We start from the raw sequence: 27,216 nt of genomic DNA, 5'->3' as shown, positions 1-27,216 counted from the left end.
TAATAGACCTGATAAAGAGTTTACTCCATGTTGGAGGTTGTTTTAACTTTCACATAGTTTTACTTTGTGCATACTAATTACAAAAGTAACTTAGAATTGATAACCTCGGAGTAGAAAATTAACTCGCCAAAGGCTTCACCCCAGCAACATATTGGTTCAGTTACAGATTCATGTCAGCACAGAGCTCAGCAGCAAGGATTGGGGATCCCTGGTCCAGGCTAGTCCTGACCTATGCTTCTGGGTTTTGTAACCCATATCAGGAATGAGTGTCTTTCCGAGGATGGATAGACTTTTTCCACACAACAGTGACTATTACAGATTTGCTACATGAAAAATACTGCGCTTTTTCAAACTCTTTGCACTTGTCCTGTAATGCGAAACCACCCCTAGTGTAAAGCGCCTATCTTGGTTTGGAAAATGATATGTTCCCTGGGCTCAGATGTCAGCTAGAACTCCGGTGGTAGATGTGGCAGGATGCAAGCAGATCTGAATTAAGCTGAAGCTGTAACAATGCTTACGCAGCAACAGAAGACCATAGAAAAAGGTCCTTCATCCAGAACATGTAACAAAGCTCTGGCAATTTTAATACTGCTAGTCACAACCTTCTTGCACATTCTTTAAGTCCTTTACTGTCTTGCATTAGAAAAAATATTCAATATTTTTAATGGATGTCAAACAGATCTCATGGCTACATTTGTAGATATGCAAACCAATCCACCTAAGTCCAACAGACTTTACCAACCTCTGCTCCTTTTACCTATGCAATCTGGAGTGGATAGATTGCACCCACACAGCACACGGCAGACAGACTGGAATCCTAAAAATCAGTAAAAGTCCACAAAAGAGATTGCTTGACACCTGAAGAAGGCTCCACGGCCGAAATGTTGTTTTCTCTCTTCTTTTTTTCAGCATGGAATAAACCTATTACTTGTTCCTTTGCAACTATCTCCTAGTATGGCTATTTAAAAAAAAAATGTATCAGAAAATGCTTTTTAACATTGTTCAGGTACTTTGAATTTATTTTTACCCCAGAATTAAAACATGGTAAGAAAATCAACTGGTAAACACTGGAAGGTTTCACACATACAGTAGCTGCTTCGCACTGCTTGTGAAAATGTGCTTCATTCACTGGACTGTAGGACTTTTTAAATACAGAATAATTATAGAAAGTTAAACCCATGTATCAAGTTTTTACAAAGAGAAGAATCACAGAGTGTCATTGAACAAACAATTTAGACTATTTTAATTACTTATAAAGATAGACAAAACTGGATAATTGTATGTGAAATATATAAAGTCTACCAATATTGTACAGATTAAAAGAAACACTTTAACAGTAATACAAAGACAACCAGTAGATCATAAAAAGATGCTTCAAACAACAGTTTTTCACATTTTATTAGTTACAGAAAGAAGTTTACTAGTATTTACATAGTGCAAATGATGCAGTTGCTATTATTACTAATTATGCACACATTGTAAAAAAATGACAGCATGGGAACAAATACAGTACCATTCATCCAACAATAAAATCCTTCATCATAAATGGATATGGAAACTTCTGCCTTTTAATGATCCTGTTATCAAAGTATAATGTGATAAATTTAAAGTGTACACCAAAGCTATTTTAACATAACCAGCTGGACTGAATTTATGACTTTTTTAAAAAACCCTTTTGCTGTTTTACCCTGGAAAACATTAGTAAGCTGTGAAAAAAAAAAAATTTCCCTCCCCATCCATGGGAACTCAATTCAAAACTTTATAAGTCAAAAAGGAGAAAAGTCCATCATCCAAAACTGGCAATTTTTCCATACAAAACAAATTAATACTATTTATTAAGTAATAGAAATTAAGTAATAATTTGCATTTTTTAAAATGATCTATTTTTATTTTTTTTATACTTTCTGAACTTGCACTGCATCTAGAACAGTGGAGTCATACAAGCCAAAAATCAGGATCGAAAATTACAATCTTAAAAGACAAATTACTTTTTAATTAACACACCTCAGATTGTGCAAGTGGTGGTAAGTGTAAAGGTGGAAACTGAAAGACAAGGTAATAGGCAGAGCTTAATCATTCACTAAGGGATATTAAAAACCTGTGACAGAGGTCCATAAGCAACAGAAGCAGTCCTGTTCTGAACTCATAGCTCCATCACTATGTGCAAGTAAGAAACCCTTCCTTTTATTCCTGCCAAGTGAACAGATTTCAAGAGTAAACGGAGGCCTTTTGCAAGGGATCAAACTTGCAGTCAGCCGTGCTGCCACACAGATTCGTAACACTAGCACATTGTCTACACTCCAAACCAGACAAATTGATAGACAATCACCCAAATGAAGTATATCCGAAATAAAAATCAACTTACAGTGTATGAAACGTGATGTAAACCAAAATTACAGACAAAAGCTTTATCGTGATACTGAACATGCTTTGTGAAAACTCTAAAACAAATCTACCCCAGAGTATGACACCAAGTGTTTGTACATATAGGAACGGAAAAATGTTACAAAAGGATCAAGAATAGTAAAAATGACTCATGCAATATATTACCCCAGCTTTTAAACACCAAAATAATAAATTACAGGTTATGGGATATTAGAGTCACCTATACATTTTATGTACATGAAGATTTTGTTCAAAAGGTTTAGCTTCAACTTTAATATTTTTTTATTAATTCAGGATCTGCATTTCAAAAATAGAGATTTAAGTATAAGAACTTCACAACATACCCCAAAAAGCTTAGTATTTCTATACGTTGTATATTTTTGATTTACAACAGTTGCAAGTGAAACAATTACTCAAGTGGACCTGATTTGTTTGCAGTGTAAAAGCAAAGACCTCATACACCACAAACTTCTGTTCTGTAGAAAATAGGTGGAATGGCCGTCTTCCTATCTCCATTAGTTCTACAATGAAAGATTAGTTAATAAAAAGAAACGTTATAAATTAATGTGGAAACACTGATTGTTAACATTAGATCACACGGTTACTTTCAGCCTATAAGATCATATTTAAGCTCAAGACCTTCCTCTCTGTATGTGTAATTATATATACACATACACAGACATTCATAAACACAGCAGTCTGTATTTCAATGTTCAGATATTGAGGTAAGAGGATAATAGCGGTCTTTCACTAACAATAATTTGGAACAAGAACTATCCTCATCAGAAGATTACCATAAATAATTCTTCATGCCCTTCTGAAAGTTTGCAGTTGATCACATCTGCATATTACTTCGTTGTACGCCATTTACAAACATCAACTGGAGATTTTGCACCCAAGGAAAATGTTCCTGAAACAAAGTGCAACACCATACATGTAATTTTACCTTGATGTGCAAGTAATGAATAAATACAGAAATACCTATGTTAATGTGCTAATGAACTAAAATAATCTAGGAACATAAGTGATTAAGTATTTCAGAGTAAAAAATGTTTTTTCCTCTTAGAATGCCAAGATATAGGTTACTCTAAACTATTTAAAAATTGACAAGTGAAGAACAATTTTTTACATATGTACATACACATACACACACCGACTACTGCATCACTGCAAGGTTCTGGTGTACAACATGATTCTGACCATCGTCCTCAGAATACGGCAATAATAAAAGCTCAAAAGGAGCAAAAACTGAAACAGAGTTCCCTATAGTGGAGATAAAGAGTCCTTTTATCGAAAACGAAGGTGAAAACTTTGTCAACATGCCTTTCATTCTTGTTTGTTGGTTTTTGCAGGTTTCCTGAGTTAACGGATGTGAAACTGGCGTCGCAGTTCAGAAAAACAAGCGCAACCATTCTCCCGAGTCGGAGAGGCTGGTTTTCCCGGGAGAGGCGGTGGGGGGGGGGGGGGGGGGGGGACCGTCAACAGGGTACGCTCTTGGGCTCCAGTGGCTGTTCTTTGTGGTCGAGCACAGGATCCGTCTGTTCGGAGCTCTCTAGCTCTTCCTCCTCGCTGGGCCCGCCCTCCTCCTCCTCGGCGCTGTCCTGGTTCTTGCCCAGCTGCAGATTTTCCAGCGTCTTTTGCGCCTCGGTGACCCAGGACTCGATCCGACTGGTCAGGGGGACCTCCACTGAGATGGGCTCAGGGGTGTAATCCTCCTCTTCGTCCTCCTCGTCTTCGTCCTCCCCTTCCTCCAGCATGCCAGGCACCAGGGTGCTGGCGGTGCTGGTGATGGAGGAGCTGAGCAGGTCCCGACAGCTGCCGTCCAGCGACCCGGTCTCCGTGCTCTGCTGGGAGGCCCACTCCAACGTGTCATCGGGTCTCCCTTCTTCTTTCTCCAGCACGGCCACCCCAGGTTTCCCTGGCTGGCAGGCGGGGGGCGCGGAGGTCACCGTAGGGGTGGACGGGAGGGACAGGGCTGGCGCCTGACTCTCTGCATCAGCAGCTGCGTTGTTCACACTCTCGCTGCCAGCTGTCTTACCTGGGGGCTCTCTCTCACTCTCCAGGGCCTCCAGGCCGTCCGAAGACTCCACCATGCTTCTCCAATTGGTTTCTGAGTTTGATAAAGTGGGAAAACAAAAAGAGGAAGTAATGAAATAGAAGATGTCACACAGTACAAGCTGACTGATGCTTTTTGTTGCTGCTAAAGCAATCATTCCATGTAAACAACAATAAATTCCGCTTGTTGTTTCACATATTAGAAATATTTAAGAATGACAGTTTTCTTAATAGAATACATCCGGTTTCGAGCAACTTAAAAAGAGGCTGGTTATTCAAGCAGGTTGTATATTACTGAACTGACTATTGGATGCAGGAATCTAACCAGTCCAGTTTGCAATGTGTGATGCAGGTCTTTAAAAGAATTCAGGAAACAGGCACAATGAAATCTTTTTTTAGCCGCAGAATGAACAAAAGAATTGAAGGTATTCAGATGTTACTACCTATTCTTAAGCGTAAACAAGACTTCATAAGACTGAAAAACAACTTGTGCAGCAATGCAAGAACTTACCATATTCTTTCTCGTTGACTTCGGAGATGGGCTCGGAGATGACGCTGCAGAAGGAGATTGCGCTGGCGGCCGAGGGGTTTCGAGAATGGCCCATGTGGTTATGCACCTTCTTGACATTCTTCAACGCCTCCTCTGCCTGCTCCTGCTCCAGTGCTGAAACCATGTCCTTGTAAGCCTTTCTGGCTTCCTCTGTGAGTGACACTAGCTTATTAAATAAGCCCTGGAGAAAGAATCAACAGTCAGTTTCAAGCGTTATGCAATGCTATTTAAACACTGAAGGAATAGCAAGCTCTGCTCTGAACTGTATTTTCCAGTGGGTAATGTCCTACTACCCTTAGTCACCTGACCAGTTGGGAGAACAGGTCAAATGACGATTTAAAAACTACAGTAGGAAGCAGGGGCTTCCAGCAATGGTTATGTATCTGCTTGTTTAGGGTTATTTCCTCTCGCACTGTAAATAAAGACCACTGATTTAACATCTAATGACATGACCCAGGCTTGAACCTGCAACACCTGGACATTCTCAGACATCAACCTTTACCAGCTGAGTCACTCAGGAGGCCCCCCAGGCAGTCTGCATCATGATTTGCATGCAGACTCTTCACTGTTGTCAGCATTTCCTTATTTCCTTGTACCTGTGAGCTTCACATCTACAGAACTAGCACTTCCCTGCAGGAAGCAGGTGCAGGTACAGAGAGAACTGCACTCTGCAGACAAAACTCTCACCTCGGCCCCAGAGAAGTTGAAGATTCCTACAACGCTGACGGGAACCAGTTTGTTGACACAGCGGCCTAGAGCTTTCCGGCCCAGTGCAAACACAAACGGGATCTCCTGCTCTCTGGCCATGGCAATAACATTGTACAGGGCCTCATCCAGACCCCCTGATCAAGGAAACCAAGAGAGGCGATTAGCAAAGCTCTGAATTGCGTAATCAGAATACACTTTTTTAAAACAAAAATAACACAAAATCACTAACTTACACCAGGTTTTACTGATATCTGGTGACAGCTACTGCCTGATTGTTGATCAAGGAATACTGTGAAGGCAGACTTTACATAATGGTGCATTTGTTCAGAAGCAGTAACACTCCACCAGGTAGAGACAAGCTGACAATTGCTGCCCTCTGCTGTCCAGTTATATAACAGCATGCTCTTACTGCAATTTCCAGGTGAACATCTTTGGCCTGCCTGCCTGCCCTACAATCACTGTGGTCAGGCACTGCTAAAACTATCCTTTCCATTTGTGAAACAATTGGAATACCAATAGGACTAACAATAATTAATCAAAAAGTTTAGGGGGTACAAATGACAATCTTATATTCTGTATAAGCTTGTGTTCGAATAAATACAGTAATCACATTTATACAGCACATATCTGCCAAAGCACTTTTGATGTAGGTCAGGACCCACTGCACCCACCATTGAAGTGTAATCCCAACTTGGGTGATACACAGTAGCCATTCTGCACTGTTTAGTCTACTATGCAGCAGATCAGGCCTCTTCACTGGTTGAATTAAGGGCACGGCTCCACTGGATTCTGACCTTACCTTTGGACTGGATTTTTTCACAGTTGGGAGAGATAATGACGCACTTGATCTTCTGCAGCTTCATGTGCTTGGTGACCTCTCTCAGGCCCATCACGAGCCTCCTCTTGGCTTTGGCCTTGGCGGGGTCTTTCTGGTACACGCGCTCCTGAAAGCGCACGAGCTCCTGCAGAAGCAGCGTCACGCTTTCATCGATCTCCTTGCTCAGGACCTGGTTACAGTACCTGTGCAAGGCAGGACACGTCAGGAAAGTTCCATGCGATACATTTGTCCAAGCAACAAACCACACACTGCAATGATCGGAATAAACTATCTGCAGAGATACTTATTGGAACAAAAAGACATTTGTTGGATTCCAGCAGAAATCCAAAGTCAAATTAAACAGTGCTTTACACTGCAGTTGAATACTTGAGCAATTGTGTTTTGCAATTAGTAAGTAGAGCGTGGGTCACTGCAACTCCTGTGGCATAAACACCTGTATGTGCTACCAGCTAGCTTTTATCTCCAGGGCAGTGCAAAAAAAGAGCTTTTATTTCTAGATACAGGGGGTTGAAATAACTTAAAGAGAGAGGAAGGAGGCAGAAATAGAGGAGTATACAGAAATGTGGGTGTCCAGAGGTTGTTAAAATGCATGAACTGTAAGATGTGGGGAGGCTGGAACAAAGTGCTTACACGAGTTGACTTTTCTGCCAACAATAGCCTGTTTGTAAAGAGCAGCATACAATGCATTGAGCCCAGACAAATGTGCAGCCCCCTGGTACCATACACTGCACAATCCTTTATTGTATAGCCCTTTTTTAAAAGAGCCCATTGGCATTTACAGAGGACCTCTCAGTTCTGCAATATATTTTTGAACCAATATGTTATTTGGGCGTGCAAAGAATTTGAACAACTAATCCATTTTTTTTCTCTCCATAACATTAACCCATGCGGTCAAGATCTCCAAGCTTTAGATGTGCTCCAGTCTAAAGCATTGATCAAGATACTGCTACACATTCTCTTGACAGCATAAATGGACCACACACACAATGTAATTTTCAGTGAAACTGCAGTATGTGTTCTTTAGAAAAAAACAAACTTTTTTGTAGCTTAATTTGGGGATGTGACATGGTGGGTCTACTGTTCCCTATTCAGATTTGAATGCCTGTACAAACACTTTCCTGCTGAAGCACTTACTCTCGGAACCTCCTGCTGTGGATTTTGGTGATGGCCAAGGCCGTCATTGGGCTTCCTATCTCAGAGCTGGCCGGAGAGCCCTGGGACACAGGGGTGATGCTGTATGGAGAGTTCTGGCTGGCCGGCGAGAGAGAGGCATCGCTGGGCATGCTCAGGCCATTTTCTGCAAATCACACACTCGGTCACACACTCAAACTCTTCTCCCAGAACATTTGTCCTGTAGACACAGTTCCCCCACGTGGAACTGGGGGGTTCATTTTCAAAGCTGGCGTTTTTATTTTTAAAAATAAACATACCAATCCCATTAAAAAAGGCCAGCCAGCTTCAGAGAGCACAGGACTATCGGAGCAGAGCGGTATAGAGAGACTCACCCTCCTGTGACACTCCTTCATGGCTCTGGTCATCAGTAAAACGCAGCTCTCCATCTGCCTGCTCCTCTGGGCCCAGGACACTGTGGTCGAGAGAGTACTTGCCTTTCTTCACTTCCCTTTCCTTCAAAATGATCTGGAACCAGAAAACAGTTTGGGAGAATAATTTTAACACCTTGGGTCAATGTGCATGAAAGGTGGTGCTTTAAGGTCTGATTGCAATTAAGAACAGAGTTGTGCTTTCGCCATAATGCCTTTCCATTAGAACCAACAGATTTTGGCTACAAAAGGGACTAAATCCAATATCACTCTAAAAGGCACTGATCTCCACACCCTGTAAGATTTTTTTTTAATTTAAGGCTTAGCTTCTCAGCAATCAGAAAAGTGTTACTCATTCAAAGTGAGATGCAGATACAAGGGGTAAAATGCTTGTTGATTCAGATATGAACATAAAATATCACTCATGGAAGTCTGAGTTTGTTTTCTATTACTTTGAACTCTGTGAAAAGTAACGTGTTGCAACAGCATGATTAGCGCACAGCTAATGGGAGGCTTGTATTTCCTAGTCGCTTCAAACCTGCTGTGTCACATTTTTATTATTCCAGTGCTTGAAAATGGAAGCCTTACAAAAAATGTTTGTGCAGGTGAAATGAAGTGTAGTCCAATATCCATTCTGGCCATTACTTTGGATATACATTTTGATCATCCCTCTCAGTTCCTCACCTTTTTAAGTGCAGTCGGTCGTTTGACCTTGGGAATTTCTCTCTCCTTGCCTCGCTTCATTCGGGGGGCGGTGGAGTCCAGGATGTTGTGAGGAGGAGTATAGGGCTGACTCTTTATCACAGACATTTTGTTGCCCGAGTCCTTTGACTGAAAGGGGGCAGTGGTCCCAACTGGAACATGAACATAAAAAAATCAAAGCTAAACCCATCAACACAAGGAAACACAGTGCCACAACCTGCAAAGAATCTGAAAGTTATTGGTTTTATAACATTAATCATATAGGTAAACCCTTTGTTTAGTATGTTTAGTATAATAATTAAATACTAAGTAATGGCAAAGACTTTCTGCCTGTCTTCTGAGAGACATAAAATCAAAAGGACGAGATACGGACAACAGATGTTGCCGACTGTGAATGCCAAGGGGAACCATTAAAAATCCAAACCCTAATGCCGATCCATTAAGCTGTCAATACATTCAGTATGGCTCAATTTACAGTACTGCACAGAGAACAGTAAGAGGGTGCTGGTTTTTACTTTGCAGGAAAGTTCATCTGTCACAAAGAAGGAGGCTCGAGTGTTTAAGGAAGGTTGTTCCCTTCGAGATTAGTGGGTGTCCCCTCTAGTCTCAGGAAGGAAAGAATATTCCCTGGAGTCGCGCATCATGAGCTGCTCCACATTTTGCTGGCTGGTTGGCTTTGCCACAGGCAGGAGCGTGCAGTGGGCCTGCTGTACCTGTGTACGACAGGGGCTTGGTGTTGGTGAGCTGGCGAGCCTTCATGGCCTGCTGCTGTCTCTCCAGGGCAGCCAGCATGTCGCCCAGATCGAGCTGCACCGGAGTCTTGCTCTTCTTCCCCGCCGCCTTGGTCAGCGCCTCCTGAAAACAAGAGCACAACCGCCGGTCATAGGCCTGCAGTGGCAGCGCCCCGGCCACACCAACCCCAGCAGTAGGGACCTGCGGATATACTGCCCTCGGACAAGAGGCCTGGCGCTCTTCAGGAAAGAGCAAAGAAGGGGTAAGAAAAAACTCCTGCGATGTCTTAGAGAATGCATTTAAAAAGTACTGGGTGGTTTTCTTCGATACAAGGGAATTTTTTGACACCGGTCTTCTGCAGTGCAGGGAACAGAGTCCCACTAGCCACCCTGTTCTGCGCTCACTCGGAGAGCCCCCTCGTCTGACCTGTAGCTTCTTCTGCTCCATGCTGATCTCCGAGTACTCCTGCGCTGTGGCCAGCGCCGCGGCCAGCGCCTTCTTCCTCTGGCTCTTGGCTCGCTTGGGCACGGAGGTGGTGATGGGGATGGGAGTCTGCACGATGCTAATGGGAGAGTTCTCAGGCAGGTTCTCCAGCTACACAGGAAAAAAAACAAAAGAGTCAGGTAGTGTGTTTAATGCCTTTTACTTAAGTACAAGGTGAAATTACCACAAGTTTCCACAATAAAAAGATTTTATAGCCTGTGCAAGGAACACGGCTCTTCCTGTTAAGAACAGCAGGAGAGCGGTCAATCGCTAATTGATACAAGGATCTCATCTGGCTGCTTCCTGAAAGGACATCAAATTCTACCACTTTGCTGGGTAACTTGTTCCATGCTCCCACTGCTCTCTGGGTAAAGTGTTCCCTGCTCAGTTTTAAATGTACCAATAGGCTGATGTCATAATATGTAATTATAGTCTGGTTTAATATGAAAAGCCACAGCATGTACTGTACTTTTACCATCTACCTATGCTACTCCATGTGGAATAATATGAAATATGAACCTGTGGATCTACGGTATGCAGATACCAAGGAACAATAAATAAGTATGAACACACACAAGAACATTGCTTACAATGTTTTTGGGTAATTTTGGTTGTATTTGCTCATTCCTAATCTTCAAAGCATTTCCTCCAGAAACCAGTTCAGGAAACTCATCTTCATCCTAGAAAAGGATTCATGTAACATTTTACAGAAAAGAAATGCAACATTTCATGTTAAATTCTTTCAAAACAAAACATAGACAACTTCCTTTAAAGAAGCTTGGCTTTTCTAAATTAGGAGAATATCAGGCCAGTACAAGTTAAAGGGAAACTGCAGTCCTAATTTCTCAGACTAGTTATTACATCTCTGTAACAAAATAAAATTGACGTTACAGACAAAAATTACAAATTAAGCACAAAATCATGATCTTTGTCAAAGTACTGTAAGTCTTCGTGTTCTCACAAACTCACACTCGAGTTCACATGAATTGCAACCCTGACATAGCCCTTCCTGCTCACTAGTCACCACAATGATGAATGTAATGGGATATACAAGCGAATAAGTACAGGTTGTGCTGCAGACATTTCACCGCAGAAATGTTCCAATATGATCTGCATCTGCAGAGCCAACAAGTAAGTTGTATTTGTCTGCAAGACCATCTCAAAGTTGAGAGCAATATTTCTATTGGATTAAAAGAGATGTATTCACAAGCCTGCCTGTTTGCAGTATCAGAGGACTGGAACACATCACCGGACGTTTTGTTGCCTCATTCTGAATCGCAGAACACACACACCTGGACAATTTGTGTCTTTGTTGCAATGATAATTGGAGGTGTGACAAGTTACTGTGTGCACTTTACGGTTATTGCAGTTTGAAATGGGCTCGTCAATGCCGATTCTGTCCAACGCCCAAATATTTTTAAAAAAGCATTGCAGTTCCTCTTTAAATGTAAACCTACGGCAGCCAAGCAACACAGGATTACTGTAAGAACTGCACTGTTGTACTTGTATTCCAAGTACAGAAACGGGTCTCACCTCGAAATACAGCTCTGCGCTGTGTGCAGCCTCCGGCGGCCGGTTGACATGTGGCCTCCTGGTCTGCAGGGCTGGCCCTCTCTCACAGGAGGTGCTCGGTGCGCGGCCTCGATAGCCAGCCTGCAAGTCAAGCTTCATGAGATTAAAACGTGCAGCCACCTAGAAAACAGTTTCAGTTTCAAAGCCCTGCAGAAAAACACCATTGTAAATGCCGTTCATTGTTTGCACTTGGATGAGAGAATACGACTTATTTTTAAAACAGTTATTCAAAAGGGCTTCTTCCAAGAACCAGCTGGATGAGATCCTTGGATTAGTTTGTTACTAATTAACTAACGGTCTAGCTTCTCTTGTGTAACCTTTATGTTTAAGTGACTAAATCCTTCACAACTCTGAAATGAAAAACTCCCGAATGTGAAGATCCTCCTAAAAAGATTAACACTCGATGCTAAAACTGAGTAATGCCAGTAAACCTAAATAAGCCAAAGCAAATCTGAACAGTATTCAAAGGTTCTGATCTGGGCCATGGCCCATAACACAAGCTTTCCATTTCATTAAGTCACCAGAGTCTAAAACTGTGGCAAAATAACTCAATAAACGACTTACTGTAGATCCCCATAGCCTCAGTGATAAAAAGCACTTAAAACACTGATGCGTGGCCTTGAGTGTAACCCGAGTTGCGGTCTGAAAGTAATTAGCATACCTGTGTGTAGTTTCTTAGATCAGTTCCTCTACCAGCCCTAAGAAAGGCTGAACTCCTGTCCATCCAGTTTTTCTGAGTCACCTGAGAGGCGACATTGACCCAGCTGACAGCTGTAAAAACCGATATTTTAAAAATTAGGAAAATAAGATTAAGACTTTTCATTTTTTGGGGAAAAGATAAGTATTGTGAAATAAAAAAAATGACTACCTGTCGCAACTCCAGACTCCCCGCCCTAAAGAAAGGAAACAAAAACAAGCCAGCTATTAGAGAAAGGACAACTGCAGTGGACAAGCAAGTTCAACAATCTGATAACATCCTATATCCACTCGTTTTTACCCCCACTTATGGGAGTTACAGTAACTTCATTGTATACTCACAAAAGAAAAAAAATTAGCTTAACGGGACAAAGTGCAATAATGAAGAAACAGTCCTTTGGCGAGCAGATCTACTACAAAGGCCCAGTAAAGAAAGATGGCGCAGTGTGAGGGACCATGAGAGACACCCCCTGATGTAGGGGAGACAAACGCACTGACGACAGTTTTATTCCTGGCCTTCCTGTTCCCTTCAGTTAAGGAGATGAGAGTAAGAAGAAAGGAGTGAACAAAAATAAATGGGTCAGCTGCCATACGAAACGCACACAACAATGGTTGTCTGCGTCGAAGTAAAGGTCGCCGGGGACAGGAAAGAGAAAGCCCTGCTCCTCGTACCGCGGTGGCAGCGGAGTCCGTGGTCCTGGAGGCCAGGCCGGCGGCCTGGTTGTGCTTGGGGCTGCAGTAGCCACTGTCGCTGTCGATGTCCGCCTCGCTGGCGCCATGCTCGCTGGAGGACTCCCCCGCTGGCTGCGACGCCCTCCTCCGCCGCGCCTTCGACTTCCACGGCAGGGGGCTGGCCCTTTCCAACAGGGACTTGCTGGCGATTTCTCCCGGGAAGTCTGAAGAGCGGAGACAACGCACAAGCACGGTGACGGAGGTGCCCCACCCCAGACCGCGATGAATGTGCAACTACTGTAGCACGTCAGTCTACACCCGGAGTGCAACATTCCACAAATAACTCCCTGCAATTCTTAAAGTGTTTTAATAAGCTCATTCAGTCAGCAATCCGGCTTATCTTCTGTGTGCCAGGAATGGCCATAGTCATCGATATACAGTAGGACTGGTTTTCAAATTAAATTTTACTTGTTGCCATATTGCATGTATCTTTCAGAAATCATGCAGCAGTAATAAAAAAACTGTTGAGGAAAAAAAGTAGAGTTTAAATAAAGGGATGTTGTGTTAAAATCATATAACAGATTACTCATTTTAATTCTCTGTACAATTCTGGTCACAATTTTACAAAAAGAAACACCACTGCTCTGGAATCTGTCAAAACCGTCAGAGGCACTAATAAAATCAACCCAGTGGATTTCTTTAGAATAAACGATGAAGCGTGAACCAGAGGACACAAGTAGAAAATAATGTTGCAGTGCATATAAAACTGACAACAGGAGGCACTTCTGTACCCAAAGAGTTGTGGGAGTATGTAGCAACATATTCAGCCATGTTGTTGAAACTGATAACCTGGCTTCTTTCAAGAAATGACTGGATGAGATCCTGGGATCAATTAACTACTAACTACCATTTGGGCTAATGGGGTTCTCTTTTGTAACCTTTTTTATGTTCTTAAATGACTGCTTCTTAATGGGCATAGCCCACATCATATTTAGTAGAGATTATATACCAGCCCATGTCTTATAAATCAGTAAAAAAAAACTAATCTGCGAGTGTGTAAGTAGACTTAGTACAACTGCAATCCTCATACACTTATGCAACTCCTGCATTGTGCCACTAAGCCTTCTTCAGGTCATTAAGTCTTAAAATAGTTACAGTGGTGTCACCAAGTCACAGACAAGACTATAAGGCAATTCAAATCAGCTACACACAAAAAAAAATACTCTCAACGCAGGATTTATGACATCAAATCAAAAGCAAACATCAGAAGAAACTGAAATCTGGTCTGCACTTTTAATCCACACGCAAGGAGACCAACGTTCTGGCTCTCAAACAAGCAGAGCTCTGACGAAACTCGTCACGTGCTGCATGCGCAATCCCCACTAGATGACAAGTACATATAAATAAAACAATAATGCCACTCGTTTCAAAAGCTGAGAGGCTTCTGTTTGAATTAGGCCAGGGTAACATTAGCTAATCTGAGTGAAAGGATCCATGTGACAGTTACCTGTCTGCTGGGAAGCGTCCACTAAAAGCACAGTCTTTGATCTGCCGTCTGGACCAGAGGAACTGATCTCCTTTTGAACCGCAACGCTCCTCATTGGAGGCCTCTTACTTCTTATGGGCTGAGGGAGCTGCTGCAGAAACAGAAATGCACAGAAATCAAACGCCGGGAGCAGTCCACTAAAACAGCAGCAATGACAGGGCATGGGACTGAATCTGTGAGCAACCTAAAGCCGCGTACAGATTCCATTCTCTTCATCCTCATCTCGTGCTCTGCACGCTACAGCCACGGTTCCTCCAAATCTTTCTTTTCCCAGGCCAGTTGACCTGTTTTACAGGGACACAGAGAGGAGATGTGCCGTTCTCTTTACTGCCCTCCACCCGCCTCCACCAGCCTGGCGCCCACTATCAAGTGACCAGTTATCCGTGTCCGATTCCCGCCAGGCCTCACCTTGGGCAGCACCGCGGGCCGGATGACCCCCCTTCCTCTCTGGCCGGCCGCGGGGAAGGCCTGGCTGGGGGGCGCGGGGCGGTCTCCGCAGTCCGCCGCCACGGCGCTGACCATGCCCGCTGCCGGAACCGGCGCCGCGTAGGGCGCGGGGAAGGGCTGGTAGAAGCCCATCATCGGGGGGCAGGGCGCTGGCATGATCTGGTAGTACGTGTAGTCGCTGGACACGGCGGGCTGGGGGGATGGCAGGATGGGATAGGCCAGATAGGGGCCGCCAGGGCCAGGGTTGGGCTGCTGCCATCTGAGGTCTCCGTTGTACAAGGGAAGTTGCCTACAAGGGAGGAAGAGTGTCGTTACGACATGCATACGCAGTCACAGACACCAGCTCGGGAGCCCTGAATGGATTGTTAAAATCACACATCGCAGTTAATCTGCCAGTTAAGATGAACTCCATCATTGAGTAGTTAAAACTATCAAAAGGGGTTGAGGTTTACGTAATAAAATATCAAAACTGGCACTTAACAAAGCATTAGAAAAGTTGTCGCAGAAACAAAAATAATTCCACTTACAATTTTTTATGAAACAAAGCCGACCTTAAGAGAGAAAAAACCTCCATTACTGTAGCAGGACAGGCCTACGTTGGGGTGTTTATGGTTTATTACTTACAAATGATTTACAGACATATCTCCTATGTTCTTCTAATGCCTCACTTGACATAATATACAAAAAATACTTTGAACTCATTATATGCAAACAAATCTACAATCTTTCTTTTTATCAACAAAAACGCTTTTTCATTTTTTGTGGTGCAAGACAAAGTGGCAGACGCATTCACCTAGGTTTAGTGATAAAAAACACTTTCCTTTAAACACCAAGTAGAACGACCAACTGGGATACCAACACAATGCGTCAGGCAGCTCTCTAACCGGCTTTTCCTGTGCTGTTCATCATGGAGAGGTAAAGAAAGCCAGGAAGGAAACAGCAGGGCAATGTGCAGGATATAGCAGCTCGTTACGCATGCAGAGGAACTCTCAAAGCCCAGGACACTGCAACATGGCTCTGAGCTCAGCTCATTCAGAGACCCCTCTGCTGCTGCTGTAATCTGGCTGAAGTGAGTCAAGTTACCAGCCCTGCGTGCATATCGTTGGCACAAAGAGCGAAACTAAGAAGAGAAGAAGCAGTCGCCTCCAGGTTTAGGATAAAGAAAGTCTACCTTTTTGGGGAGCCTTCAGGGCCCAAAGGATCACATCTAACTTTCATAGGTTACCGAGTTCCTTTGAAATCAGTTTTTGTCCTTATTTTTTAAAGCAAATCCTGCTAGCTCGTAAACTACAATGTAAAACAAAGAAGCTTTCTGAAAACAAAAACAGATGTTTTCAAAATGCAAGCCCATGGGCCTAGGGTACCTGTTAGGCTGGTTTTCCTGTACAAAGGGGTAGCAGGTGATGAGATAGCTGGGGATTGCCGTGGGCTCTGTCCCCCCAGCACTGCTCCCCCCTGCCCCGTCCCCAGGCAGGCTCATCGTCACCAGCGCCGACTCCAGGCCTTTCTTCTGTGGCACAAAGGGCTCCACTTCGGCAGAGAGCTTCACATCCTTGAGCGGGGGCAAAAAGGGATAGTCTCTCAGGATGCTTCAGTAAAATTATTCAGACTTGCCTCCGAGATAAATATTTAAAAAATGTCACTTTTACAATAACAGGCCATTCAGTCAGTATTCAATAAATTCAGGGCTGGTAGTGTTGAACGTTACCTGGCCAACATCATGACGTTACTAAAACGTCTCCAGAAATCTAAGGAAGCAGGTGCTATCCCTGCCAATCGGGATTTATTTTGTCGGACCCCGTCACAAATTTGAGGGCATTACTGTCAAAAAGGGTACCAAAAAAATGAAGTCGTGAAGTTCCATGTACCACACCTCTTTCAGATGTAATTTAAAGTTCCTCTTTGGAAGAAAAATTTTTTTTTTGCATTTTACGAATTTACAAAAAGGAGTTTGTTTTTCCTTTACCATAAAAGCGCAGTTAACATACTGTATTTCTATAGTAGTAAACAAAGCATTTCTGAACGTGTAAATCAAAAACTGGGGAACTTGGTATTGAGTTTTATTGCTACCTTTGAAGGTTTTTATCATCTTCTGTTGCCTCTGGAAAATATGCACTCTTTATGAGGGTAAAATAAGGTGTCAGTGTTAAAAGGTTGCACACAGGTATTGTTAACCTTGGAACTGCCAAAATGAATTCTGAAAACACAACAGATTTATTTATACACATTCCTTTCCTGTTCAGGGCAGCCGATGCGAAAAGGAGTGCCCAAGTTTGAACATTACACAAAGGCAAGTTCATATGTCAATATAAAAAGCACTATCAACTGATAGCAATAAGTCCACTGGAATGAGAAAAAACTGGGTTTAAATGGGTCAATCTCGAAGTGTCAGAGCTCAGACTGAACAGCGGATGTACGAGGGTCAGTGGAGGTGTGGGATCAATAAAACTGTGATTTATGCATAACAGTAAAGTCATGCAGTGTCACCTGCTACTGTCAATAACATGCTAACAAAACAGTCTTTTAAAATGTTGATTGCAAATACATTAACCATGCTACTAATCTGACTATATCTGAAACCTTTCGTCTCTGAAGAGCCCATCAATGGGATTGTGGGGTTTCTGAATCTGTAGGACCACCCTACTAGTTGATATTGTAAATAGACCACTGGAGACCATATTGACAAAAATATAGCCTTTTACTTTAAGGATAAAATGACTATGGAAGAGAAATTGTAAGCCACCTTTTTTAAATGGATTTGATAGTTTAAAGTTTATTTTTCAGGTCACGAGGAGGCCCAGGAGCACAGAGAGTCTCGCACACAGAGGCACCAGAGCTGAGGTCCTGCTCAAATTTAGAGTAAAACTCTCTGCGTGCTGTATTCTTGGTACCCGTACCACATGCAAAATGCAGGAGAAATTTTCCCCCTGGTGATTAACAGGAAAAGTGACTTCTCCCACCATACACAATCCACTCTGTATGGACTGCTGCTGAAGTTGACCGACAAAGACAAAGACACGAGACGACAAAAAAAGAGTAGACAGAATGACAAAGGTCAACAGTGACCCAGACGCCTGAGCTGGGAAGTGTGGGGTGAGGCGAACTCACTTTAATGGACACTCTACTGTATATCACTTTATACCTTCACATCCTGTGCAAAATTAAGCTTCTCCAACATTGACACCACAGGGGAAAAAAAAATATTTCACAACTTTGCTCAAATGGTAAAAGGGTTAGTATGAATTATTCATTAAAAACTACAATTATATATTGCTTAAGTAGTAAAGTCACATCAGCCGTGGGATAAAAAACAACACAATGGTGTATAATCTGGGTGTGTATCTGACCTACAGTACCATGCCGTCTTTTTGCCCCATCAGTCTTCCCAGAGATACTGCAGCAACAGTGAACCCAATTACTTTCACAGCACATACACACATAGCACAGCCTAAAATGTGTAATCAATCATTCTGAAAGGGAAAAGACTCTTCCGATACTGACCCTAAATTAGGTCATACATACCTGGCCCTGTCTTTACCAGTTGTGAAAGTCTGAATTGCCGAATGTTCTCCTGATTTCTGGTTAAGCAGTTTAACAATGTATCGGTCAGGTGCAATATGTTTTATCCAGTCTGATTTTAAAAATTATGAACTACATCACTACATGCTGCTACTTTCCTGGAAAGTAACACGTCATGACTCTGCATTTTATAATGTGCATTCCCTGCCCGGGCCCAGGTGTCCAGATGTCCCCGAGAAGCCCAATTGAACCAACTGCCATGGTCTGGGCTGGAAAAAAATACATTTAAAGTTTTGTCTTGTGAGCTCAAGGCAGAATGTTGGGGGGGCTGCTCAGGGATTCTACCAGTACCACATGCAAGCCTAAGGAAGCGAGAGGAAATCTGGAGATTTCCTGGTGGATAAAAGACCAGTGCAGAGAAGAGGGGTTTAGTTTTATGGGACATTGGGCATCCTTCTGGAACAGGTGGGACCGGTACAACAAAAGGCAGGGCTGGACCTTAACCAGAGGGGAACCAATGTGCTGGGGAAACGTACAGTACGTGTATAGTAACTGAAGAGGATTTGAACTGGGGAACTGGAGGGCAGGGATCAGAAAAGCACTGGGCAATACCAAGAACACATTACTCACCCATTCTTAACTGCCTACATCTAAATGCTAGAAGCATAAGGAATGACATACAGTTTTCATTGTATTCAGCATACTGCACTACTTGGACATAACATATTGCATACACCCTTGACACATAACAGCTCTACTTATATTGATTTTTTTCTGAGTTTATTTTACTCAATTTCTATTGCATTATTATCCATTATTATGTAACCTAATTTTGTGATTTGTATCCCCCTCCCCCCCAAATGAACGCGTAGAAAAGACACTTCATTGCCAGCAACTACTGCTGTATGCTGTATCGTTGTGCATTTAATAAATAAACTTTGATTGATTGAATACAACAGGGAATCATGACATTACAGGAGTAAAAGATAGGGCTAGGTGAGTATGATGGGCATGAAAATGAAATTAATATGTACACATTTTCAGAGAGGACAGAAAAAGTGGCGATGTTGGGCAAACATAACCTGCAAGCTAGAGAACTGAAGCAAGACGGTACAGGCACTACAGAATCTATATAGGTTAAACTGGAAAATCTCAACTCAAAGGGCTTATACCTACAGCCCTGTAGACTACTCAACACAGATATACAAGAAGCTACCTGAGCCTCTGATGAGATCAGAAAGGTTTGGAGTAAAGGTGACATCACTAGGAGATTTTAATTTTCCACAGATAATTATATTAAGAATACTCAATATTTGATTCAGGTATTCAAAATCCAAAGAGGTACAAACCAGGTTCCACCTAGGGGACTTTGCAGTCTTAGCAGTGAAACAAGGACATGGGGGCCACGACTGGAAAAGTTAGGACAGGAACGAGGAGACATTTCCTCAAAGAGCCTTGGGTCACTGGAACCGGCCTCCCAGCCAGCTGATTGAAGCTTGAAGCCCAAACTCTGGGCACTTGTAAGAAACAGCTAGATAAAACATTGGATTCATTTAGCTGCTAAATTAGCAAATAAGCAAGATGGGCCAACACCCTTGCCTGTCATTCGCCAATCTTTCCTATGTTCTTACTTGCTCTATCAGTAATCCTAGTTTAGCTGATACCTTTATCCAAAGCAAATAAGGTTACATAATAAAAAGTTCCATAACGCAAGACAGTGCCAAAAAGTTTCAAATTCAATGTAATGCAATAAGTTGCAAATTAAAATGACAAAAACATACCAGATATTTTGCAAGCATGCTGACCATGGAATTCAGATGTTATAGGCTGTTTAAGGTTCTCTACATCGCCGGTCATTCACATGGGTTATGCAGACAGAAATAAAATATTGTACTGGGTATGTTTTAGAACAGGAGTTACAGACTTCCTAAATCCTTTGCCATTGTATTTTAGAGTAATTACATGTTGCACCTGCCAAAAACTGTATAACCCAAACAGAATTTTTCCCTTTCCTTTCTGCCTTGAATTTGCACATGATAGCACCTGCACACAACACCAGCCTACTGCATGTTTCACCATGTTGCCCAAAGGGCACCGTAACACCGCACAAAACATGCATGACGTGTCTTGTCACGCGTAGATGACAAGTGATAGTACAGGCTCCAAGTCACTGCCTGTTCCACACAAACCCACATAAGCACCTCTCAGTTCTGCAAAGTGCTCCTTAACCTGAGCATGTTACCTTGATTATTGTTCCAGGCCAAGGTGTGCTTCTGTCCCAGGATGACGCAAATCGTTATCCAATACAGACCAGGAATCTGTGCCATCTATCCACATTATCAACATTGCATCTATAAATATATTTAACAACCTGCCATGTCATCTTGGTAATAATTTACTTCCTTTAGAGAACAGTGTAAAATCTGTACATCCTTGTGTTTCTTCAGGCTTTTCCATGGAAGACCAGTTATTTCAACAAAACATTTTTTTTCATGGTATCTTTGATACTATACATAATCATCAGCCAACATCAAATTCCATAGCAAAATCAAAATCTTCTTTCCTTCAGAAGCTCAACTTGACACACCCACTTGCATGTGAAAATATAACCCAACAGTCCATAAAAACACTTTCTAAACAAATAGTAAAACTTATTCCTTAAAAAATAATAAAGATAACCATGTATTCTCCTGTTCTGATCAGAGGTAAAAAAACTGCCTTCTCAGAATAGGTTCTCCACACAAATTAGGGTTCATATAAAACTATTAAGTCATCTGTTGAGCTTCCTCATCCAGGCACTGATAAAGAATATTTTTTAAATCAGCTTTCCTTTGTACTTGGAAAAGGACCCTCACAACGCCCGTTAAGCTCTGTAAAGGATGTACTGCTCAGTACCTGCTGCACTGGCTTGCTGTCAGTGAAGGAAGTATTCATGTAACAGACCTGTAGAAAGAAGAAACACCTAAGTCTTCAACTTAGTGTACAGATGAAACGCAGTGCTGCTAAATTTAGCACACCATTGTTCCCTTCGTGATTAACGCAAGTATTTCCGTACTTTAACTGCAGGCTATACTGACTATGAAAACAGGATTCTGATTTACTGTAGGCATAAAAGGATTTTTATAAAAAATTTAACATACCAAAGAATTCCAACACTTTCTCTCCCATTGACATAACTTGGTTTAAAATAGTTTGCTATACTCTGTGAACCAAAGAACATTTGAGTCTGCAGGTTAGAAACAGTCACTATTATACGAAGGCAGTGAAGAGGTAGGTTAGAGGATAATGAGGAGCATTTTGCATACAAAACAAAATATCAGATTTTCACGTGAAATGACAGCAGGGTAATCACCGAAGCGCTAAGTTGTCTGTAGCATGGGAGTACCATTCAGGGTTACCAAATGCTAAACTCGCAAGCAAACGCAAAAACATGCATTTGCAAAAGGTCAGGCGTAACACACTAACACCAAGCACGCAAGGGTAACTGATGAGTGCTGAAAATAAAAATGACCAAAGATAAGGCAAAGCAGAAAAGGCAAAACACTCTCATCCTAGAGCAGAATTTGCACTACCAGACAGGCCTATCATGACAGGACAGAGTAGGCCCTTAGCGTTTACATGGGACCAGCTGCCACAGAGCCAAGTAGTCCAGGCAGGAAGGTTCCCCTCATGTGAAATAGCAGGCTGGATAGGTGGCACTGGTGCCCTGGCACAAATACCTGTACCTGTCTCTGTGCACACAAACAAAACTACAGTTAAGACTTTATTTACAAGATATGTACAGATACTATGGCCAAGCAGGTAGATCCTCTGTTTATGTATGTCTAATAAATAAACACAACATCAGAACATTCAAAAGGGGGCGTTTTCCCCCCATTCAGAATTGCATTTTAATTTGTTATTGGAAAATTAACTAAACTGTCTAACAGCTTGTAGTGTTACAACCTAACCATTGGACAACAAAGTAACCATATCCTGACAACCATATTCAGAGCATGAGGAGACTTCCTTGTTCAACCTGTTGATACTTCTACAACCTGCAGCTCAATAAATAAGACCTGCTATGTGCAACTGCTTCTTCCCTGGCCTGGTCTTCTCCATAGGCTGACTGGAAGAGCATGCATTTGAAATTCACACTGAGGAAGCACTTCTGTTGGAAAGGGAACTAAATCCACAACCCCTCCTTATAATTTCTAAGCCACCAAAAATGTGTTAAGTAAACTCAGCTTTCAATGTCTTGCAAATCAGTATCTTTTATACCCCCAGTGTCAACAAATCACAATTTCAACACATCTCACTTTCCTCCTTCTTTCTTCAGGTGCTTTGTGAACAGAAGTCAGCTTCGGCGGCAGCCCTGCTCTTCTCTGGAGCAGAAAGACCAGTAATTATTCCACGCAGTAAGGCGTTCGAACTTGGATACAAAAACATTCTTTTTTGATCTCTTGCTTGAACAATACAACACGGTATAGAGAGAGAATAAAGAATGTTAATGACAATTTGAAGGGTTTTTTTTCCCCTCACTGTGCAAAAAAAAAAGCAATAGAATGAGAATCTGCAGATCAGTCTGTACACAGACAGACCTTTGTCCCTTAGTGCTGGTGTCTGTGGGTAGCACTTTATGTGGAGAGGCAGCTTTTGAATGCTTAATTTTTATTTCACAATGAACAAGTGAAATCAAACGTGATAATCCTAAAGTGTGGATTTAAGGCCATTTCAAGTAGAACACTGAACGTTAAAGAATACCAAAAAAATGTAGCTATATAATGTGTTACAATGATAAAAAGAGCACACACTAGGGTTACAGATCTATTTCTTTTTATTCTAGAAAAGATTGCGCAAGTGAAGTAAATAGCTAAGCCTTCCTTGTTTCCTTATTAGAAATGCCTTAACAAGGGTCACAATAAGCAACAACAAGGATTAAAAGCCATGTTGCTGTTCTTCCTCAGTTTTAAATAACAATATACAATTTTCTCTTTACAACATTAATATTTACCAGAGTCAAAGGAGAACCCTGTAACTGCACTGACCATATTCTACATGTGCTGTCGCAGAGATAACATGGAAAGGCCCTTAGTGTGTGAATAAAAAAATTAAATTGGACCTGAGGGCGCTGCTGTGAGAGGTGATGTAAAAGTGCTTCAGACTTGATCATTTTAACTCTCCAATTCCTAGATGAAAATGCTCAAACAAAAAGGGTTTCAGGATCCTTCCCGAGTTGTGCCTATTATCTTGTTATTCATTGAACCGACATTAAACCTCCAATTGTTTAAGCTTGTGTCAAACAACATGAAGAAAAGAATGCAAGAGGCCGAGTTCAAAATGGATTGATTGTCTTCAGAAAGTTTGGTACCGAGATCACCAGCAGATGCAGAAAAGCCACTGCTGACACTAATAAGGAGGGGCAGAGTGCTTGATCTGGTTTCTTTATTTCGATATTCTCTGGTAAAAAAAAACTGTTTTTTACAGTAGATGCAGAGGACGAGCCATGTGATTTCAATTTGCAGAACAATCAGCACTGTGCTCATGCTAATTTATTGTGCAAGTCACAGGACACTTAACAACCTCAAATTTCTCCTTCAAGCAGAAACAGAAGAGAAACAGTAAACTAATCTTACATTTCAAACCCAATCATTAGCTCATTCTCTTTCAAGCTAAAACCTTAAGAGGTGCTGCTTCGTCACATCGGATGATATGCCCATTTATACAGCAATTTGTATAAATCATGATCTCTGAAACAACACCTAAATTAACATACTCACTTCTTTCTTTACAGTCGCTGTAGAGTAAGTGAGGACCTCTAGCACTGATGTCTAGTATTTTTTGTTCTTGAAATGTAGTATATAAGGATGCAACAGTCTATTCTGACACTTCCTCTAGAATTAACACTTGAGAAATGTGTTGCAAATAACAGCAGTTCGGCACTAATGTAACGACTGGCTAAGATAGTCGTGTTAAAACTCACCCAAATGAGAAAACATTAATACACCTCTGTAGAATTGTGGACTTAAAAAAATAAAACCACCTACTTTTCAATGATTTGTTGGAAGAGCCTTACCATTATTTCGAGAGGAATATGTCAAATCTCCAGACCGTCGCAGTTGCTGAACAGACTGGACCTCTCTGACAAGACATTAGGATAAACCGAAGGACTCTCAAGATGCGATTTAAAAAGAATTGGATACGTGCAAAGACAACAGGCTAGATATACAACGAGGATTCCATTTTTGGTGGAATGTTATCATGTAGAGAAAATGTTGAGGTAATAAGAAGAATGCAGAATACAGCACTGCCTCTGCACAAGACTGATTTATTCCAGGCCATGCCAATACTAAAAAGTTCAATACGAGCACTTCTTAGTGTAATATAAAATACAGCCCCTTTTTTTCTTCATAGCTTGTGGGAGACAAATCTTGTTTATTTTACTCCCTTGTCGTATGTATTCCAAACACCTCAACAGCAATGTTTGCTATAGAACTACTATCAAGTTTAACCCAACAAGGCACGGAAACATCTGTGGTATATGCAGGGCTTCTAATATTTGCTCAAGAGTGAAAACTTCTGAAGAGCACGGATGCCTAACTTCAGAAATGGACAAGTGTTACAGTGTGTATGCGCGCAACAAGTAGCATTTTTACTCACATCGCATTTAAATTAAGCAGATAGCACCCGTGACATATCAGCTACTAAAATACATCCGTTTTTTAAATTGTAACTATTCATTTAGGATAAACTCAAGAGTTCTTAGCCTCTGGTTTCAGCGCGATGAAATGAACCTTCACAGCTCTGAACTGGATGTCCCGTCCAATTAAACAGCAGATCGAGTTTTTCCTGTTCCTGCTTGGAGTTGCACATTCCAGGCAGGACCAGCACTCACAAAATGACTCGAATTGCGGGGTTTTACTCCAGCGCAGACACCCCAACCCCTGACTAAACACCTGGAGGATCTATTCGTCCCAAAACCAAGCAGCAGAAATGACAACACGGAAAGCAGCGTTGTTCGTGTTAAATTCAATCTCAAATAGCTTTATGGGATGACAAATGAATTACAGTGCTACCGAAGCAGATACAATAAACGCATACACAGACAACAGTAATCACCCCTTTCGTCATTCTTTTCCTTATTGATGACGTAGACGGCTCCACTACTATAAATAACAAAAGAATCATGTTTAAACAATATAAAACACATAAATAAGTTTTTTTTAAGATACAAAACAGACTGTGCATTTCAGCTGGCAATATGGTTCAGAACGCAAAAATAAAAAATACAATTTGTCACACTACCGATCCGATCGTCTGGTACGTGCTACACTGCCTTTAACAGGGCGTCAGATGAATTCACCATCCAAATACAGAACAAATGCAGCGAAAATACTCAAAACATGATTTGAGCTCAGCTCCGAACGGCAAGTGAAAAAAACGGCAGTTTATTCAGCTAGCAACAATATAACTACAGAGTATTTACAAACACCACCCAGCGACTCCGACCGTTGCGACTCGGTTTCTAGTAACGATTAGCCACAACCATGTTAACTGTTTCGCGGCCAGCTGTAGAGGATGCTCATTACTTAAAACCAAATATATTGTTGCGGCGGTCTTGATAAAACACGAGAAGTTCCACTCGGGCCTAAACCCACTCCGAAGAGAGTGCTCCATTTCCCCGGTAAATGCCGTTTACCTTATTGTCGCTGGTGTCCATGGTTGGCGTGACAGATCCACTCCGAGTGCGTGATGGGCTGTCAGGACAGCGTGGCTATTTTCTTCATTGTCAATTTCAATCTCCGTGTTGAAACACACCCAGCCTGTGCAGCTCTGACAGCAGCAGCTCCACCACTCAGTTCCTGCAATGGAAAAAAATGAGTTTCTACTGAAGAAGCACAGGGGGAAATTAAAGGGGGGCGGAGAGTCATCTGGGACGGTGGCTCTGCTGGTACAAAAGTAGTCCGACACTCCCTCCGCCGCGGCGTGAAGCGCTAGCTGTCAGGAGAATGACGTAATACGAGCAGGAGAGTGAAAGGGCGCCCCGCAAATTAATGTGAATAAGTTATAAGACAAGTCCTCCTTAAAAACTGCTTATGTATTATGTAATATTTTACTAGTTTTATGTCTATATATATGTTATTTTCCAGAACGGGAATAACAAAAATTGTCATTGTTGTAGTGAAGAAATGAAACCCACAAATTGTGCAGTTTTGAACGCAGATAAAGCTCTCTCCGTGTGAGTGGTGCAGACACCTACATTCAAATTAATCCTTAAGAAGGGGGAACCAAAGAAAACAACTGCTGTGCCCAGTTTTGGAGAATACCAATGCAGAGGTCAAACTGTGACGTATTTGAGCAACTTGATTCGGCTGTCAAATGTAATAACGTATACAAAATGTAAAACCGTATCTGCGACAAAAACGGAATGTCTGTAAATATGAAGTAACTGTCAAAACGCTGGAATTTGCTATAATAAAGCACTAATTTCATGTAGGGAAGGTGCTCACACGGTGCAGACCTAATTGTTGTTTTCGTTTGAACTTGCAAGATCTTTCTGAAATTCGCAGCCTGGAAAATAACCATCTAAGTGGTGAAAAACAACTCCCTCAACGTTATAGACAATCTCGAAAAAGGTGTCCAACTTTAAGCAACTCAGTCAGCATTTTAAATTCGCTTTTTAAATTTTCATATAACCGTGTATTTATCTACAGTATGTGGTTACCGTTAAGCTAACACATACTGTACTCTCATACAGTAGCTCAGTGAAAATTAACTGCAGATTCATGTA

General features: G+C 41.9%; 1 protein-coding gene across 6 annotated transcripts; it reads right to left on the bottom strand.

Moving 5' to 3' along the window:
- Positions 1-1,380: 1,380 nt before the first annotated feature.
- Positions 1,381-26,361, bottom strand: secisbp2l (SECIS binding protein 2-like). 6 transcript variants are annotated; one of them, XM_088640837.1, is made up of 18 exons: positions 26,125-26,361; positions 16,292-16,479; positions 14,889-15,216; positions 14,442-14,568; positions 12,935-13,158; positions 12,435-12,459; positions 12,228-12,337; positions 11,528-11,686; positions 10,585-10,674; positions 9,938-10,105; positions 9,493-9,634; positions 8,762-8,931; positions 8,042-8,174; positions 7,671-7,833; positions 6,498-6,718; positions 5,678-5,832; positions 4,952-5,171; positions 1,381-4,495 (listed from the first exon to the last, which is right to left on the bottom strand). In XM_088640837.1, exons 1-18 carry the CDS (start codon positions 26,143-26,145, stop codon positions 3,864-3,866), a joined length of 3,276 nt encoding a protein of 1,091 aa, XP_088496963.1. In that variant the 5' UTR covers positions 26,146-26,361; the 3' UTR covers positions 1,381-3,863. The 6 variants fall into 6 exon arrangements, with proteins under 6 accessions (XP_088496963.1, XP_088496962.1, XP_088496964.1 ...); XM_088640836.1 differs by having other exon boundaries at positions 14,442-14,571; positions 26,125-26,360; XM_088640838.1 differs by having other exon boundaries at positions 11,528-11,659; positions 14,442-14,571; positions 26,125-26,360.
- Between the last annotated feature and the right edge of the window lie 855 nt (positions 26,362-27,216).

This window comes from Lepisosteus platostomus, chromosome 7 (assembly GCF_059453375.1).
Source record: "Lepisosteus platostomus isolate fLepPlt1 chromosome 7, fLepPlt1.hap1, whole genome shotgun sequence".
Taxonomy (NCBI): domain Eukaryota; kingdom Metazoa; phylum Chordata; class Actinopteri; order Semionotiformes; family Lepisosteidae; genus Lepisosteus; species Lepisosteus platostomus.
Note: the sequence above shows the minus strand (reverse complement) of the source record. Positions and strands in the feature narration are given on the sequence as shown.